We start from the raw sequence: 21,495 nt of genomic DNA, 5'->3' as shown, positions 1-21,495 counted from the left end.
ATAACAGCATCTGAAAAATTTCAAACCATTTCATGGTAAAAAGCCTGAAAAAATTGGGAATAGAATGGATCTTTCTCACCCTGATGAAGGACATCTATGAAAAATACATAGCTACCATAATACTTAGTGGTGACATTCTATAGGCTTTTTCTCTAGATTTGGGAATAAGGCAAGGATATGCATTCTCATTATTTCTATGCAGCATTGTACCGAAGATTCCAGCCAATGTACTAAGGTAAAAACAAAATAAAAAATTAATGACATGCAGATTGGAAACAAAGAAGTAACAGAGTCTTTATTCATAGATGGCATGGCTCACTTTATAGAAAGTTTCAGAGACTCCACACTAACAACTAGAATAAACAAGTCTGGTGAGGTCACAGGATATGAGGGAAATATACAAAATTATACTTTTAGATACAGGCAATGAAAAATTTTAAAAATGAAAATAAGAACATAATTCCATTCACAGCAACTTAAAAGCATTTTAAAATTTTAACAAAGGACATGCAAGGCATTCAAGACACTGAAATCTGCAAAATACTGCTGAATAAAATTGAAGACATAAATAAAAGGAGAAACATTTTAGGATCATAAACTGAAGAACTCAACATTGTCAAGATGGGAAATATCCCCAATATTTCATTTATAAGTTAAATGCCATTCCTATCAAAGTCTTTGCAGGCTCTTTTTTGTAGAAACAAATAAGCTAATGCTTAAACTTGCATAGGAATGCATAGAATCTAAAACAGACAAAATAATTTCAAAGAAAAAAAAGGAAGTTGGACGACTTGTATTACATAATTTTAAAGACAATATAACACCACAGTAATTATCGCTGTGTGGTACAGGCACAAGGATAGGCATATAGATCAATGGAATAGAATTGAGAGTACAGGGGGAAAAAAGTGACTTAGATTTATGGTTGACTGATTTTCAGCAAAGGTGCCAAGACAGTTCCATAAGGACAATCTTTTGAATATGATGCTAAGAAAATTAAATATCTGCATATAATAAAATGAATTTAAGACTCTTATCTCACATCATACAAAAAAAAATACATCAAAAAGGACCATAGACCATATTGTAACAGTTCAAACTAAGTCACCCAAAGCACAATTAATAAAGAAAATGAAAGATGATTTTATTAAATTCTAAAATTTAAGTTATAAAACTATTAGGAAAATGCAAATTCAAACTATGGAAACAGCCTCAGTGTCCATCAACTGATGAATGGATAAAGACAATGCAGTATATATACATAATGGAATATTACTCAACCATAATAAAGAGAATGAAATCTTCCCATTTGCAATAATGTGAATGGAGCTACTGAGTATTATGCTAAGTGAAATAAGTCAGTCAGAAAGACAAATACCGTATGATTTCACCCATATGTGCAAGTTAAGAAACAAAACAAACAAGCATAGAGGATAAAAAAGGAAAGAGGGAGAGAAGCAAATGAAGAAACAGACTCAACTATAAAGAACTGACAGATACCAGAGGAGAGGCAGGTGGAGGGATGGGTAAAATAGGTGATGGGGATTAAGGAGTGCACTTGTTGTGATGAGCACCTGGTGATGTATCAAAGTGGTTAATCACTACTACATTGTATACCTGAAACAAATAACACTGCAAGTTAACTAACTGGAATTTGAATTAAAAAAAAAAAAAAAAAAAGAAAATGCAAACAAAAGCCCCAACCTAGAAGAAAATATTAGTAAATAATATACCTGAAAAAGGACCTGCATCTAGAACATATAAGAACTCTTACAACTCAAAAATTAGAAGATAACTAAAAAATGGACAATTTAAATACACATTTCACTAAGGAAATATGTAGTAAGTACATGAAAAAAGTCCATAACATTAGTCATTACAGAAACGCAAACTGACTGCCCCAATAAAGTACCACATACTCTTTTAGAATGGCAAAAATACCAAATCCTGGCAAAGATATAGTGAAAGTAAAACTCTAATACGTTAATAGTGGTAATGTCAAATGGTACAATCACTTCTGAAATGTTGGGCAATTTCTTAAAATGTTCAATAAAAAGTTACTATAAAATCCAGTAATTCTACCCCAAAGACTCTATCCATGATAAATAATAACATTTGTCTATATAAATTCATGTACCCAAATGTTCATAGCAGCATTAATCATAATAGTCAAAAACTGATGACTGCACAATTGAATATTAACTGTAAAATTAAACAAAATGTGACATAACCACAGAATGGTTACTCATAATTGTCATGTACATGGTACATCATGATACATGGTATATCATGAATGAACTTTAAAAATATTACACTAAGTGATGGGGCACCTGGGTGGCTCAGTCGGTTAAGCGTCCGACATCGGCTCAGGTCATGATCTCGTGGTTTGAGTTTGAGCCCTGCGTCGGGCTCTGTGCTGACAGCTCAGAGCCTGGAGCCCACTTTGGATTCTGTGTATCCCTGTCTCTCTGCGCCCCCCCCCCCACTTGTGCTCTGTCTCTATCAAAAATAAATAAATGTAAAAAAAAATTTAAAAATGAAAATATTATACTAAGTGAAAAAAAGTGTACCCTGGGTACACTGATACATAAATACATAAGGTCTTAAGATGCACAAAACTACATACTGTATGATTCCCTTTTAATAAATGTCCAAAAAAGCCAAGTTTATAAAGACAGAAATCAGATCAATAGGGGGTTAGGACTGGAGTGTGGGGAACAGAAATTAATTGCAAAATGGACATAAGGGAAATCTGAGGTGACAGAAATGTTATACAACTGTATTGTGGTGATGGTTCCATATCTTTATACATTTCCTCAAAAATCGCTGAACTGTAGGCATACAATGAGTAAATATTATGAATGTAAATTATATTTCAAAAGAGGTATTTAAAAATATAAGGACAGTAGTAGAAAAGGAAACAGTCAAGCCCAACTTGTCGTGGGTGAGCAGAGCTACTATTGTTCAAGGTCCTCATTTACATTGCACTCTCTGGCATACTTTGGTCACTAATGATCACTTCTAATACTCTTCTATTGATGATTAGAGATCACTGAATGCCCATTCCCTAAGATAACTTGACTTTCTCTGTTCCTTGTAACCTGAGAAAATATGATTTACAAAGGACAAAGTCCACATACACTAAACCCAAGAGTTAAGGCAGATTTTTTTTGAATCCTCTTACTTTTAGATGGAAATGGTTTCAAAACATGTTATGCCCCTGTGAAATGTGCAGAATATAATAAATGGAAAAAAAAGTACTGAAAATTTTGTCAGGAGTTATTATCTTAACTGTACATCATGAATATAATCATTTTACAACATGGATACTATTTACGTCTATGTATGTATATATTTATCAAACAAAATACAAAAAACAAGCTCTGGGAAGAAATACAAAACTAAATCGTTAATACTGGTTATCACCAAAGTGATTTTTCTCTCTTGTATATTCGTGCTTTAAAAGTTCCTTTAATGAAGACTTATGCTAAGTGAGATAAGTCAGAGAGAGGAAGACAAATACTATTATATCACTTGCATATGGAATCTAAACAAGCTGTACTCACAGAGACAGAGAGTAGGATGGTGGTTACCAGGGGCTCAGGGATGGGAAAATTGGGGGGATGCTGTTAAAGGTTACAAACTTGCAACTAGAAGATGAAGAAGTTCTGGAATCCTAATGTACAACTTACTGATTACAGTAATACTGTATTACATACTTTGAAGTTGCTAAGAGACTAGGTATTAAATGTTCTCATCACAAAAGAGAAATGATAATTATGTGACCTACAGAAGTGTTAGCTGACACCATGATGGTAATCATATTGCAATATATAAATGTAGCAAACTGATATGTTATATACCTTAAACTTACACAATGCTATGTGTCAATTATATCCCAATTTTTAAAAAATTCCTTTAATGAAACTATGTTACCTTGGTACCATTTAAAAAGCCCATTTTTATGATCTTAAATGAATTTTAAATTATATATTTCAAAGGTAAAATATACACTAGTTCTTCCATTTTTGTTTTTGTTTATAAAATTGTTCGCATATGTGTGTGGGAGGGTGTTGGGAAATACAAAATTGACTAGGAAACAAGTAAGGTTCATTCTCAAGTCTTTGAAAGTCACAGAATCCATGACTAAACAAATGATGGAGCAGGATGGATGTGAGCTATTGAGAAAATAATGATGTATACAGCAATTATATTAACTACATTTAGGCATTTCAACACCTTAACTTCATTTGTAATACATACATGATGGTATCCAAGAGATTTATTTAACAGCAGTAGCATTAAGAACAAATCTTAAGCTTTGTTCTGAGCTTCTTCTTTTCCCCAAGGTATCTTATTAACATATGGATTAAGAACTACAATTAAAGACATTGAGTAAAACTGGAAAAAATCTAATGCAATAGTACATCTTTCAGAATAAGTAGAAATTATAATTATCAAATTAAGATATTAAAAAACTCAAGATAGAACAATATAAACCAAAAAGATAAAAAAGAATTACATGGGAAAACTTTGTTTTTCATAGATGCTCAACAATTTTAACATCAGTTTCTATGAAAATTCACTAAAGCCAACAATAGCAAAGTTTTAATTTATAAATGATCTCAATATTCCATTTCTGTCAAAATATTTTATTAAAGTTGCAGGCAACTCTTTCAAAGAAAAAAAAACAAACCACTACTAGGCACAGTGTAGAAACCCATCTGCTCAGAGGTGTGAGATAGATGTAGCAAATTACATCTGCAAGCCTCACTGCAAATGCTTCGTAATGAAACTCAAGATGTTGATTTTGACCCAAACACCCTATACAGATTGGATCTGACCACATTAGAGATCATCTCTCCCTTTCTATGGCAATTGAAATCAGATGACACATTTCAACAAACAGCTCCTCATTATGAACTTTTGAAGTCCAAATTCAGTTATGCCTGAAATCTAGGAGAACCCTCCATGCTCATTCTATTGATCATTTTGTAATTGTTTTTCTTTTTTTTCATGTCATAATGACAAAGAATTTTTTTTCAATTATTTATGAACTTGAAGACACATCAGAAATTTACCTTTTCATTCTTTAAGTTCTTTTTTCTCCTTACAGTAACCAAAAATTATTTGCCGAATAGCATACTCTACAACTATTTAGTGAACCCCTATTTCGTGCCATTCATTGCGCTAAATTGTGCTAAATGATAGGAATAGTACCGTGAACAAGACAGATACACTTCTTACACTTTTTACCCTAGGAGGGCAATCAGGAGCTGAATAAAAATAATTAAAATAGGGATAGGAGTATTAAGAGTGATGAGCCAGAAGCAGTAACATCACAGAACAGACGGAGCTGACAAGTTAAATACGTAGAAGCCTAAAAATTGAGAAGAAAGGCTAGAAAAAAGATCAAGAAGGAGGCAGTCACATATACAGCATATGCTAAGTCCCTGCAACAGTAGAGTTGTCCTTGTTTAAACACAGAAAAAGATAGTGAGGCTGGGGGTGGGCAGTAGCAAGCAGTGGGGAGAGCAGCCCTACTTTTCTCTACAGAAACAATGGATTTGAATTTCCTTTGTAAATCAGAGTGGTATGATTAACAACCCATCACTATACACAGACATACACACACACACACATACACACACACACACACCATGCAATATACTGAAATATTTCCATCAAATAAACGGTTTGAAGCACAAAACTTTAGTTACATAGGAAATATTATTCTTTGTTATTTATTCTATAAGTTTAAATAATTGGTGTCGATAAACTAGTTTCAAGATAAATCTGTAACTCAGAATAACCAAGCAACACCAAAGACAAAGCAAGAAAAAACAATTCAAGAGGAGTTGTGAGGACAAGGAAAACAACAAAGAAAGAAATAAGAGAAAATTTTAATTGAAAGCATGGTGCTCATAATTACCAGAGACAAATAGTGAGATTAGTATCAAAATTTTAACTAAAAGTTAAAGTTGCTTTCTGTAGTAGAATATGTGGAGAATGAATCATAAGTTCCATTTTTGTTTAAGTTCTCCTGACTTGATTTCTGTTCCTTGCAACCTAAGAATATCAACGCATACATACACATAAATACCACCCTCTCTCCTGTCTTTCTCAAATAACACACACACACACACACACACACACACACACACACACACACACACACACACACACACACTGTAGGTTTGTTAACATCAATTCTTCATGAGAGAGTTCAAGATGGTGACATAGGAAGACCCTGAATTCACCTCCTGCCATGGACACAACAAATTTATAACTACATATGGCATGCTTTTCCTCTAGGATCCATGAACTAGATGAGTAGCACCTCCACTCAAAAGCCAAGAAAGACACACGTAGAAGGGTGGGAAGGCAGACACACCTTGTCCCAAAAACCACCTCGGAAGAGGCACATGAGGGAGGGTTCCTACAAATACAGAATACACCCTGGAAAAGTTAAGGGATCGTGCCCCAAATCAGGAATCCTGACCTTGGAGGCAGGCATAGTAGAGACAAGGTGTAAAATGTCTGGTTTTGGGGATCCTGGGTGGCTCAGTCGGTTGAGTGTCTGACTTTGGCTCAGGTCATGATCTCAGCATTTGTGGGTTTGAACTCCATGTTAGGCTCTGTGCTGACAGCTCAGAGCCTGGAGCCTGCTTCGAATTCTGTGTGTGTGTGTGTGTGTGTGTGTGTGTGTGTGTGTGTGTGTGCGTGCGTGCGCGCGCGCGCGTGTCTCTGCCCCTCCCCAACTCGTGCTCTCTCAAAAATGAATGAACATTAAAACAATTTTAATGTCTAGTTTTGAATACCAATAAAGATTAAGACCAGAAGAATCACAATAGAGAACAAAGACCTGTTCTTAAAGGGTTTGCCCACAAACTCATTTGCCATATGATCCAGCACAAAAACAAGAAAAAGCCCCTAGACCATAACACAGGGAGACCCATTTACTAATTTTAAAGAGAGACAGGAATCTGTAATTTTAAATTAAATAATTTAAAAATGTAAAAAATCAGTCTGCTGTGGACGGATGTGCTGTCAACAGCCATTTTTGCAATCTCATCCTACCTTGTTGGTGAAGGAGCCAACAAGTACCATTTTAGGTGGACCCCTTCTAGGCTTCTGGCACCAGTGGGTAGGTGTGGTCTGCCCACCACTCACCTTGAACAGGCTGGGTGAGCCTCCTGCCCCTCCCCACTTCCATGTAGCACCCAAGGTGTAAAAAAAACCAGGTAAGTATCCCAAGTCATGCCCAATCCACCAAGAATGCAAGCCACAACCAGAACAGGCAAGCAGCTGGAAGCCCACTCTCCCCATGCAGTAGCCAAGATACACAAGCCAGGTGAGTACCTAGAGCCCCACCTTGCACACAATACCAACTGAAGCCCTATCAAAGCCAGGGGACAAACAGCCCACAGGATGTCTACATCTGTGGGGATGCCCATAGAATGACTAGCTCTGGTAGCCACAGGGCACACAAAACACCTGGGCCACACAAAACACCTCCTACACAAGACTATTCCTTCAAGGTTGAGGGAGACAGCCATTTCACTTAATACATACAAACACAGAGAAACAAGCAAAATGAGTAGACAGAAGAATATATTCCAAAGAACAAGGCAAATCCACAGGAAAAGACCTTAATGAAATGGAGAGAGGCAACCTACGAGATAAAGTGTTCAAAGTAATGGTCATAAAGATGCTCACCTATCTAAGCAATGGAGAAGCACCAAGAATTTCCTTCCACAAAGAGACAGAAAATAAGAAAACACGAAACATTAAAACTAAACTTATAAGTATACTAGAGGGATTTAACAGCAGAATGGATGAAACAGAAGCACCATCAATGAATGAAAAACAAAGGAATGGAAAACAAAAAGCATAAAAATTAAAAAAGAATTAAAAGTAGTAAGGATACTTTAAGGGACCTCTGGAAGAATATCAAATGGAATAACATTCTCATTATCCGAATCCCAGAAGGAGAAAAGAGAGAAAAGTCAAGAAAAAATTATTTGAAGAAATAATGGCTAAAAACATCCATAATCTGGGGGAAGCAAACAGACATCTATGTCCAGGACGATCAGAGAGGCCCAAATAAGATGAACCCAAAGACAAACACACCAAGACACATTCTCATTAAAATGATAAAAGGTAAACAGAGAGTAGTAAGAGAACAGCAACATATTACATACAGGGAAAACCCCCTAAGGCAATTAGCAGATATTTCAGCAAAAACTTTATAGATCAAAAAAGAGTGGCATAATATATTCAAAATGCTAAAAGGAAAAAAAATGGCCAACCAAGAATTCTGTACCTAGACATTATCATTCAGAAAGATTGAGAATTTTCCAGTTAAGCAAAAGGTAAAGGAGTCATCTACTTAAACAGGCTACAAGAAATGTTCAAAAGAATAAACTAAAAATACAATGTACTATTTAATAAGAAAACATACAAAAGTAAAAATCACACTGGAAAAGGTAAATAATAAAAGTAGTAGACATATTACTTATAAACCAAGTATGAAGAGTATAAAAGTTGTAAAAATTAAAAAAATAATAATTAGTTCAGGGATACATAAAAAGATGCAAAATGAATCATCAAAAATATGAAACATAAGGGGCACGTTGGTGGCTCAGTTGGTTAAGTGTCCAACTCTTGATTTTGGCTCAGCTCATGATCTCACAGTTCATGGGCCCAAGCCCCTCATCAGGCTCTGTGCTGACAGCAAGGATTTCTCTCTCTCTCTCTCTCTGCCCCTCCCTCTACTGCACCGTCTCTCTCTCTCTCAAAATAAATAAACATTTAAAAATATTGTCTTTAAAAATATGAGATATAAGGTGGGGGAAAGTAAAAATATAAAGCTTTGAAATGTATTAAAAATTAAGTTACTGTGAACTTTAAAATGACTGTTATATACATAAGATGATATGTGTAAACCTCACAGTAACCACAAAGAAAAAACTTCTAGTAAATGCACAAAAGAAAAAATATCTAATTACAACATTAAAGGAAACAATCAAAGCATAAGAGAGAAAAAGAAGAAAAGGAACAGAGAAGAACTGCAAAAAACAGCTGGGAAACAATAAACAAAATGACAATAAATATATACCAATGGATAATTACTTTAAATGCAAATAGACTAAACTCCCCATCAAAAGACACAGAGTGACTGAATGAATGAATTAAAAAAAAACAAAACCCATGTATCTGTTGCCTACAAGAGACTCACTTCAAATCTAAAGACACACACAGACTCAAAGTAAGAGGATGGAAAAGGATATTCCATGCAAATGACAATGAAAAGAAAGTTGGGGTAGCAATACTTATGTCAGACAAAACAGACTCTTTTTTTCTTTTCAAATTTTATTTAAATTCCAATTGGTTAACATACAATGCAGTACTGGTTTTAGGAGTAGAATTAGCTAAAGCAATCCTGAAAAAAGCAAAGCAAAGCTGAAGCCATCATGATTCTGGACTTCAAAATAAAGGAGAGCATTAAAATAAAGGAGAGCATTATACAATGATGAAAGGATCAATCCAACAATAGGATATAACATTTTAAAACATTTATGCACCCAATAGAAGCACCTAAATACATAAAGCAAATATTAACAGAAGTAAAGGCAAAAATAGATGGCAGGATAAGAATAGTAGGAGACTTTAATACTCCACTTGTATCAATGAGGAGATAACTCAGGACAGAAAATTAATAAGGAAACATTGGCCTTAAAAGACACATTAGATCAGATGGACTAAAGAGATACATACAGATTATTCTATCCAAAAGCAGAAGCATCACTTCTTTTCAAGGACACATGGAACATTGTCCAGCACAGATTACATGCTAGGCTACAACACAAGTCTCAATAAATTCAAGAAGAATGAAATCACATCAATTATCTTTTCTAACCACAAAGGTATGAAACTAGAAATCATTTATAAGAAAAAAATCTGGATAAAACAAACATATGGGGATTACAAAACATGGTATTAGACAATGGATGTTCAAATCTCATGAAATAATCTCCTTCCCTCAAGGTAGGTTTGGCCAATGAGAATAACCATGTGGTAAAAAACAAAAAAACAAAAAAACTGTTTTTACTTTAGGTTTCAGGGATGATTATATTGTCACACTATTTTCTCCCAGGGAGTAAGAAAAATAGACTTTAGAAGTTTCTATTTGATTCTTGCCCTCTCCATCTGGTGTGTGATTTTTTTAAATGTTCAAAACAAACTAAGATGCTATCTAACTCAGTTCTAGGAATAAAATATCAGAATATAACACCTTCTGCTTTAAAGATGGAGACTTCTGTAGTTCCTTAAGTCACTGATAATGTATTTGAAAGACAAGGTGAGAAGAAAGTAATTTATCATACAAGAGTAGAAAAAGAAGCTGGCAGAAGTGCTATAACAGGGATTTTAAAGAGTATTCAAAAGATAAAGAATAGTAGGGCAGTATATATCAGTCCTTTCATAAAATCCATTAGATAAAAGGGGGATATGATATTTGTCACATCTTTAAATCACTGAGGGACTGTATTTCCAGCAACCTGGTAGATTTAGTGCCCTGAATGACATTTGTGCTAAAAACAAAAAGGATGAATATATTTATAAAATGTTTATACATCACACTATGAATAAAATTTATATGAACTGGTTTACACACACAGAGACATGCACTCCATATCTTCTTTTTTTTTAATTTTTTTTAATGTTTATTTTTTTTTTTTGACGGGGGTGGGGGGAATGAGCGGGGAGGGGCAGAGAGATAGGGACACACAGAATCCGAAGCAGGCTCCAGGCTCTGAGCTGTCAGCACAGAGCCTGATGCGGGGCTCAAACTCACAAACCACAAGATCATGACCTGAGCTGAAGTCGGACGCTCAACCGACTGAGCGTCACAAAGACCCAGGCGCCCCTGCACTCCATATCTTCTTAAATTCATTAGTGAGTTTCCCCAAAAAAGTAAGGCTTTATTAAGGCCAGGGACTGAGAAAAGTCAGGAACTCAGAGGTAAGCAAAACAAATTGGTTGAGGCATTTCAAACCTGGTGAAATGGAACATCCTTGTTGACACTTGCATTGTAGAACCTAATAGAACATAAGACTTTAATGCATATGGCTACAATATTAATGTTAGAATAAACTAGAAATAAAACTGCCCTGTTTTTACCCTCTGTACATGATCAGAAAGCTGAACCTTGAACAGAGTGGAAAAAAATACATATAACCACAAACCAAGCCTCATAAAAGATTGTAACTTGAATTTTTATTATCTACATGGCATAAAATCCTCTAGTTTCAAGCGGTTGTAAACTGGTAATGCTCCCAATACATCAGAAATAAATTTGAACTACAAAGGAAGAATCTTTGAGCTCATCTTCAAAAAAATTTCTAGACAAATATTTCCAGGAAAAATAAGTAGACTCTTCCCCACAAAAAGGAGCGACAAAGAAACAAACAAACAAAAAAAACACACACACACAAAGAACAACACTAGGCATACAGGCAAGAATCAGCAGGACTCAGACAATAAAATAAATGATTCATGTATCAAGAAATATAACAATGCCTTGGAAATTATGAATAAAATGCAAGGATTTTAAAAAAATCAATGAAAATGAAAACAAACATCATAAGCAAATTTTAAAATTTAATAAAGTATTACAAAGTTGAAAAACAGGAAAAATAATTTATGGTTTTAGACATCTTGATACCATGTACCTCTGAAGTAACAGAGACCGACAAGGGACTAGAGAAGATCTCCTGGGTGTTGGTAAAATTTTTGATCTTGATTCAGAAGCTAGTAACATGGGCAGATTTATTTTATGAAATGTATCAAGTTGTATACTAATAGTTGATGTATTTCATTTCTGTATGATATATTAGAATTCTATAAAGTTTTACCCCCAAAAAACAGCACATTAGATACAGATGAAAATAAAATTAATAAACTATAATATCAAAGAAATTACTCAGACTACAGGCCAGAAAGTCAAAGGGAAAAATATTAAAGAGACAAGAACAATACAGTAAAAAAAAAAATGTCTAACATATAAGTAGAAAGAATGAGACAGAGGCAATATATGAAGAGAAAATGCCAGAAAACTTGAAAAGCTCACAAAGACACCAATACTAACACTTAAAAGAACAAAGATTTAAAAGCCAAAAAAAAAAAAAAAGATCCTTAAAGTTGCCCGAAAGACACTAAAAAAAACAAACTGATGGTGAATTTCTCAGAAAGGCAATGAAAAACAAAAGTAAGCACAAAAGGATCTTTAATGGCCAAAACAAAACTATCAGTGGGAAACCATATATAAATAAGGCAGAAGGAAAATTATCTGAGGTAGAAGAAAGGAATGAGCTGTGACAACGAATGACTAGTAAGGCATTGGTATAGAAGTTAGCATAGGTGGCCCATGACCAAATGTGACTGATTATCAGATTTTGTGAATAAAGTTTTACTGGAGTGTCAATTCATTGACATACTATTTATGGCTGCCTCTGTACTACAAAGCAAAGCTGAGTAGTTGTTACAAAAACCAGATAGTTGATGACACTGAGAATATTTACTATCTGGCTATTTATTGAATAAATTTTCCAAACCCTGCAGTAATTGTATACATGTAATATATATGCAATTATTTTTTAAATTATTTAAATTTATAAAATTCAGAAAAATAAGAGATAAATTAAAATATATAACAGTAATAGCCAGTCAATCTGGAGAGAATCGCTGAATTAAAGTACTTAAAGACCTGTGTGTTGTTCAGGAGGAGAGTAAATACCATAAATTATTTTATGATTTACTAAATTAAAAATGCATCTTAGTATTTCCAGAACCAAATTTTACTTTGTGTAAAGAGTGTTAATTTCTAAGATTGAAAAAAAATAGCAAGGGAATAATGTCTAATACAGCAGGGAAAAATAAAATTAAGAATATAAAAGAAATGAAATAATCAAGATAGTAAAAAAGATAATTCAAAGAATGAGAGAAGAAATTTGTAAATCGTATCTAATGAGAATCTAATATCCAGAATATATAAAGAACTGCTCAATTAAAAGATAAATAACCCAACTAAAAAGTGGGCCAAGTATTTGAAAACAATAAGAAAATAAAAAACAGCTTCTACAAATGGCCAACAAGCACATGAAAAGATGCTCAATATCACTAGTCATTTGGGAACTGCAAATAACAACCAAAATGAGATCCACCACATACCCACCGGGATGGTTAACACCAAAAAGACAATTACAACTTGAATAAATTAGAACCTTCATAAGTTGATGTGGAATTGCAAAATGGCAGAAACACTTTGGAGGACAGACTGTTAATTCCTCAAAACCTTAACCACAGAGCTACCATACGACCCAACAATTCTACTACTAGGTACATAGCTAACAGAAATTAAAATATGTCCATATGAAAAGATGTGCAAATGGGGCGCCTGGATGGCGCAGTCGGTTAAGCGTCCGACTTCAGCCAGGTCACGATCTCGCGATCCGTGAATTCGAGCCCCGCGTCAGGCTCTGGGCTGATGGCTCGGAGCCTGGAGCCTGTTTCCGATTCTGTGTCTCCCTCTCTCTCTGCCCCTCCCCCGTTCATGCTCTGTCTCTCTCTGTCCCAAAAATAAATAAAAAACGTTGAAAAAAAAATTAAAAAAAAAAAAAAAAAAAGAAAAGATGTGCAAAAATTATCACAGCAGTATTGCTCATAATAGCCAAAAGATGTAAACACAAATGTCTACCAACTATGAGTGGATAAAGAAAACATGGTATTTCCATGAAATGGATTACTTTCAGCCATAAAAATGAAGACTGATAAATAAGTCAACCTCAAAAGCATTATGGTGACTTCCCATGAGAAGCCAGTCACAAAAGACCACATATTGTGTGACTCCATTCATATTAAACACCTAGAACAGGCAAATTCATAGAGACAGGAAGGTCAGCATTTGCCAGGGTTTTGGATGAAGGGAGAAAGAGTAACTGTTAATGGTATATTGATTATTTTTTGAGTGATAAAACTTTTTTTTTGAGTGATAAAACTTCTAAATTTGATGGTGGTGATGATGGTATAAACTGTAAATATACTAAAAGTAATCTAATTGTATGCATGAAACTGTATGTAAATAATGTCTAAAAAAGCTGTTAAATGGAATAATATTATGAGTTTTAATTTTTTTAAATTAAGGGACAAACTATTTGAATCTTCCAAAAATGATTCCAGAGTTAAAATAAAACAAAAACCCAAAAAACAAAAACAAAACCACAACAACAAAAAACAACAACAACAAAAAAAGGGAAGCACTCCCCAGCTCATTTTCTGAGGCTATCATGTCCTTGATATGATACACAATAGCTGTTGTGATAATAAAGAACTCCTTACAACCAGAAGCAAATATCAAAGAATGGATATATCCAATATGCTAGAAAAAGAATCCTTGCATCAAGAACAAAATCACACAGGTAAGAGCTCTAAATAAGTTCCATCTAACTGTTAGAATTCTCTGATTTTATGATAATGGCAATCATTTTATTAAGTACCAACATTTATTTCTGGCAGTAAAATCATTCCTACTTCTGATAAACCTAAGAAAACTACATTTCAATGGAAACGCCAAAACAGAGAAAAGGAAAGAGAAATCAACATCAAGTCAAAGTCAAAAACTGCACAGAATATGTCTGCTTTTCAATAATAGTATGTGTAGTGATCTCAATGATATCAGCATTCATATACTTACATGCTAATAATATGAACAAGGTGTGGAACTGTTTACCATTGTAAAACATTTGAACCCTGTTATTAAAATATAGATTCACACTATTTACTTTGTGACTCAAAACTTTTCCAGGTTCACAGATTGTTTGAGATGAATATGTCAAAGTTCAAAAGGGTATGAATTTGCAACTGAAAATTCTGCAGTATCACAAATGAAGTATTTACTGAAGAGTTATGTCTCCGATCATCACAATATTATCTACTGTATTTTAACAAATGAGAAGTCTAGAAATATATTATGTTTGATGTAAATAATATATTCATTTGATTATATATGATATCTATTAATAAATCAAGTAGCTTAAATTAAGATCTACTTATTCTTAATTCAGCTTAATGCCAACTTCCAAAACCAACTGTCATCTTGACTTGTCTATGCTTCACATTTTAGTGATTATTCTGCGTTTCATATGATATTTTGTAGTCTATTTATACATACATGAATTTTATTAAAATGTGTGGATGTCAATAAACAGCACCACTTAGTTCATTTACTTTGTGCACCCTTCTTTTTAAATCCACTTTGCAGATTACTGAATCTATTTTCATGTGGATCTTTCAATGAGAAGACTCATTTACATAAGCACTGGCATATTAAAAAACAATAAAACTAAAAATATTATTATCAAATATAACCATAGGAAGAATATTTTTTAATGTACCTTCTTCAAGGATGGGTCGTGGAATGACAAATGGAATCTCCTGCAGAGGTTCCATATACTTGTGGCCAGCACTAATAATCTTTATTTGAGGCATACAGAGGACAAGCATTCCAGGCATGCTGGTTTGTCCATGGTACCAACTTCTTACTGTTCCAGGAATGTCACCAGATACAATTGTACTTGGGGAAGGCAGGCTATCATTTGGAATGAATACACAACAAGACTGTACTTCAAGCTAGGGGAAGAAAAAAAAAAGCAAAATTAAAATATTGGGAACAGACTAAATAAGGAAGTTAATATACCCTCAAATACTTAATATCTTTATCAGAATAAACAGGCAAGCCAAAAAAAAAAAAGAAGAAGAAGAAATGTGCCATACTTACCTCTTTATGAGTTACTTTTACTGAAGAACACAATTAACACTTAAAAGGACATTGTTTCTTGCTATGAATTTGATCAAAAAGGCACAGTGAAATGAGATGAAAACATATCTGCCTTTCCACAGTTATTTCCAAGTAACACGACTGAATCAGAAAATGTGCTGGCAAAAAAAGGTGAGAAAATCCTCCTTCTTTTGCAGTTCATTAGATTAACACCAACTAAGGCCTTAGAACCAACTAGTATTGTATTGTACTCACTTAAAACACACACACACACACACACACACACACACACACACACACACAAGCAGCTATTACCATGTGAATTTGGCCTTTTGTTTTTACTTTACAAACTAAAATATAAGGAAAGATGTTTCCAATGTTCAGATGATATCTCTAGACAAATATTAAAATATAACAAGTCTGTATCATGTATTTTCTTTTTTTATTTACACGTATCCCAAGATTCAAGTGTGTGTGTGTATCACATTTTATATATATGGATACATGGTAATGAAGAAAATTCAGAAGACTTAAAACTGACAGCATTATTCCCTGCTTTTATCATACATCAAATTATTATTTAAATTTTGATTTCATGTGAAACTTTTATGCTTTCTTATCCCCAGTGTAGTTTACTTAGGTTGCCTGGCACCTTAGAGAGGTGAAATAATACTAAGCGATCTCAAATCAAAAATTAAATTCATCATGAGTTCTTAATTCAAAAGCAATATAAGCTCAAGTCTATTAGTCTTAGTTGGTTCTTAGAAAGTAATATTTTTTACCTGGTTCACAAACTGCTCAAACAGCCTAGCATACTTAAATTATTCTCAAGGAAATACAAAATGTCGTCTGTTAATTTTCTACAAAATATTTGGCATACAAAGGCATTATCTGAAGATGTAACAAAATTAAAATTTGTTTGTTTGATAAATACTTGGATATTCTAGCAAATTAAGAGACTATATTTTATAAAAGACAACTAAGAATACATTAATATATGTTCACTTGAGGTTAATATAGCCCTTAGTGACAGCATGATACGTAACAGGTCTGGAATTCCTTGATATGATAAATAATCTGCCAGGCTTATAAATAAGCAAACTTACTCATTTTTGCTTCAACATTTCTGTGCATGGAACAAACTGAATTCAGTGAAGAAAAATATAAGTAAAATTTTATAAAAATAAATATAAAGTTCATGAAGTCTGACCTCATCTAGAATTTTATCTTGCAACCTAATTTAAGTGTTTATATGTTAAGTAGCTCATTGATTGAAGATTACAACATTTTTTATCCTAAAACATACATTGTTTCAGCTGTATTACATTTATATTTTTAAATATTTAACACAATTAATTGCTAAAGTTCAAATGCACAAAGTATTATGGCATACTGAGAACATATTCTCAGTATACCATTCTCATTATTCAATTATTTATGCTTATAGTGTCAAACTAAAAAGAGTCAGTTTTTAACACTTCATATAGGTATTGATGCTATGTTAAAAAATGTTTTCAACAATGTGAGGTAATTAGTTTAATATGCCACACTATACAAATATAAACATATATATCTTGTGAAATAAATTTAAGTTGTGCCGAAACTTCCAAATAACAATATATTCCAAAATTCCACTAATTCAGAAATAAATTATTTCATCAAATTTAACAATGTGAGCAATAAATATTCAAAAATAGATTATTCTGAGATATATAACAACTCTAAAAAATAAACTTTCTAAAATGTGATATGTGTTCTGGAGATTTCTATAATGATAAGAACCAAAACACATACATAATCCAAAATCCTCAAACTTATTATAATGTTACATCTCTAATATATACTACAACTATCACATAAATCTTTTTACACTTTTAAAATAACTGTTAAACTGTACGTCTAAAATTGTGGTTTTAATGTAAAATGTTGAGTGATTTATGTAAGGGAATATAAATCTGCAGCAGTAAATTTTGCATTAATGTAAGGATCTGACAATCCAAGGGAAAGAAAATGAAGTAATCTGCCAGTAAGAAGTCCTCAAACCGGGGGTCAGATCATGTTCATGGAAACCATCTGGTTGGGACCCTCTGAGCCACACCAAACACAAATGATCTTTTAAAAAAAATATCCTATTCATTAATGCATCACAGCTGCACTGAGTGTTACTTCATTTTTCCATGGCAACATCCTTTCTGTTTCAAGGATCTTATTTCAGTTTTGGTAGCAACGTGTTCTTTCGCCAATATTGAACACATTCATGTGTTAAAGTGAAGGGATTATTACAAATTCTTGAAGTCGAACCACCTCTATTTTGATTCCTATTAGGTCAAAGGCTACAAATCTTAAGTATGATACACTGAGAATAAACCAATAAGCAGAAATTATGTGGTATTTCTATTTTAATCAATGAAATGACTATCATGAATTTTTTGGAAGTTCCAAGTTTATATGCCATTTGAAAAGATATATGCCTTTGTGTACCCCCAACCCATCTCCCAAATGTAAGGTTTGGTAAACTTAGATTTTTCTAATTTGTACACTCTATAACTGTGCTCACAACTCAGTTTAAAAAAAAAAAAAAAGAGAGACTGAGATAGGTCTCACTTATACATTAATTTAAACATTTTAATTAGCCCACTGTCTATTATACAGAACATTTTGTAAGTAAATGCTTTAAGTGACTCCTGGGTGGCTCAGTTGGTTAAATGTCTGACTTCGACTCAGGTCACGATCTCGTGGGTAGCGAGTTCGGCCCTATGTGGTGCTCTGTGCTGACAGCTGGAGCCTGAAGCTTGCTTCAGATTCTGTCTCCCTCTTTCTCTGCCCCTCCCTTGCTTGTGCTCTGTCTCTGTCTCTGTCTCTGTCTCTCTCTCTCAAAAATAAATAAAAATATTAAAAAAATTTTTTTAAAGTAAATGCTTAAAATTGTTATACCATATTTTGTATACAGTTAAATTTTTTTTAAGTTTATTTATTTTTGAGAGACAGACAAGAGAGTGAGCAGGGGAGAGGCAGAGAGAAAGGGGGAGAGAGAATCTCAAGCAGGATCCCCACTGTCAGCATGCAGCCTGATGAGGGGCTCGAACTCACAAACAGAGATCATGACCTGAGCTGAAACCAAGAGTCGGACTCTTAACTGACTGAGCCACCCAAGCACCCCAATTTTCTATACTTTTAAGTAACATTCCTATTTCCTCTTCCCCACTAACATGCATTCTTTCCTTTGAAACTTTAATTTCTTAAATGTTTATTTAGTTTTGAGAGAGAGAGAGACAGATGTGAGCAGGGGAGGGGCAGACACAGAATCTGAAGCAAACTTCAGGCTCTGAGCTGTCAGCACAGAGCCTGAATGCGGGGCTCGAACTCCCAGACCATGAGATCATGACAGAAGCTGAAGTCAATGCTTCACCGACTGAGCCACCTAGGTGCCCCAATATTTAAAACTTCAGTGATAATTATATTTTGCAAATAAGTGAACACAATTATTTTTATTGGTATCAGTATCTGATGTTAATTAAAATAACTGCTTAATACCTGTTGTTCATCATTTCATTCTACAGAGACAACTTAGTAATTAATAAAATTGATATGTCAGCCAAATGGGTTCAACTCTAACCATGGAACTTTTAACAAATTAATCTCTCCGTGACTTCAGTTTACTTATCTGTAATTGTGGGGAGGTGGGAGTCAGCTCTGATATAAAGATACAATGTATTAACTCTCACCAAAAGGTTTGCTAAATAAAGTCAATGAACATACACTGAATTATCTCCTATATGTCAGATCCATATATTAGCTCTCATGGATTCATAAGAGATGTTCACAGTCTTTTTCTTTAAAAACACTGTTGCTTATAACTATTTATGTATATAGAGGCCACCAATATAAGCAATATTCCATTTGCACTATAACAAATATATTATTAACTACTGCCCAAATCACCATATTCCTATTTGTTAACTCTCAATACACTATGAAAATATTTGGGGTACCTTCATTTATAGTAGAAATCTTAATGTTCCCAATATAAGGCATTAAGCTAAAAACCTCAATAGTGAACCTTGGTTGTCTTCTTTTCCAGAGTAATACAAATCTACATTTCCCCATATTTACCAAGGGACAATATGAAAAAATGCCTACATTTGAATTACAAACTTTGTCCTTCTAACAAACTACGTGCAATTGCTGTCACCTTCTCAATGCCTATAATGAAAGATAGATTCTTTGCAAAATTTTCAGCATAAATGTAAATAATTACTTTTACAAGTAAGGTGGCTGGCATTTGGTCTGTCTAGCCTCAAATGCCTACCCTTGTCTGATCATGGAGATAGGCCAGCAAGTGCGCTGGATAGGAGGACAACATCTGTATCATGCAGTATTATTACTACATCACTGATCGTATTCAGTATGTAACTTCCTGGAAAGAGAATTCAATTGGTCTAGCTTAACTACCTTATGGGACTTGAGACACTTTGACACATCGAAATCAAGGAATGTGGTATGGAAAATAAAGAGTCCGCTATATTACACAGGCCACTTAGAAAGCTTCAGAAACTATAAAAAACATCTAGAAAATGCCATATAACAGAAACATGATCTTCAATGTAAAAGACAAGACTGAGTTTGGCAAAAAACAAGAAAATGTACTCCTTTATTAGTGAATTCCAGGCCAGAGTATTTCTATTTTGTCAACTGCATGCCATTGCCAATTATGTGCTCTGGAATGAAAATGTAGCTTTTTGCAGTATAATAGATAGGATCTTTACTGATCAACTGATAAAGAAAAATTGCAAAGAACTGAGTTTGTGCTAATCTTTTGTGAAAAAGGCCCCCAAACTAAGTTCCCATTTAAAAAAAAATGGTTCAAGACTACATATAGTACTATAACATAATCCATTAAGATGAAATGTGGAAGTTACTTTTCCCACTGAAAAACAAATAGGTTATAGAAAATATTGTTTACATCTTAATGCAATATAAGTCTATTACAAGAAAGAAGAACATGGGCTTAGCAAATATCAACTTTGGCTCCAAAATCAATTTTCCAGAAATCCTGATTCCGAACACATTTGCTTGCTCAAACTTCCATTAAGAGGATAATCCTTTGATGGCTTCAAGTTATGATGTTCTATTTTATCTGATGACAACTTCAGAGTTTTCTGGTTTATATTTTGGTTCATAAAACATCTTGGAAAACGGACACTACTATTTTAAAAACTCAGAATTTTAGGGCCTAGATTTTAATCATTTAATCAGAATCAAGTTTTACCTTTAAACTTTTCCAGAACACATTAACATCTGGAAATGTCTAAATATACAGCATGTATAATACAGTGCCGAGACTAAAAATGAAGCAAGTGCCTAGGTCATATTCAAAATAACCTATACAAAAATATAATCGTTAGAACTCCTGTAATTATATGTTAATTTACACTCAATAAGCTTAGTCAAATGAGGAACATGAGTCTAAACTGCAGACATAAAAATGGTTAACGTGGCAAATTTTATGTTAAGTGTATCTTACCACAAAAATTTTTTAAAAGAAAAAAGTGAGGAAAATCAGTATCTCTACTTATAACTAATCCATAATGATAGCTAAGATTTAATTTATTGCTGGTGATAAAGCTAATGAAGGCAATGTATCATTATAAAACAAG

The 21,495-nt window shown here is 33.6% G+C and overlaps 1 protein-coding gene across 10 annotated transcripts in view; it reads right to left on the bottom strand.

Annotated features, from left to right (window-relative positions):
• Window positions 1-21,495, bottom strand: part of VPS13B (vacuolar protein sorting 13 homolog B) — a 798,280-nt gene that overhangs the window by 395,115 nt on the left and 381,670 nt on the right. For all 10 annotated transcript variants that reach the window (XM_042972776.1, XM_007073303.3, XM_042972777.1 and 7 more), the window contains exon 23: window positions 15,456-15,690. In XM_042972776.1, coding sequence (XP_042828710.1) covers window positions 15,456-15,690 — 235 coding nt within the window. The remainder of the gene's footprint in view (window positions 1-15,455; window positions 15,691-21,495) is intronic.

Source organism: Panthera tigris, chromosome F2 (assembly GCF_018350195.1).
Source record: "Panthera tigris isolate Pti1 chromosome F2, P.tigris_Pti1_mat1.1, whole genome shotgun sequence".
NCBI lineage: Eukaryota > Metazoa > Chordata > Mammalia > Carnivora > Felidae > Panthera > Panthera tigris.
This window is presented reverse-complemented; position numbering and strand designations above follow the sequence as displayed.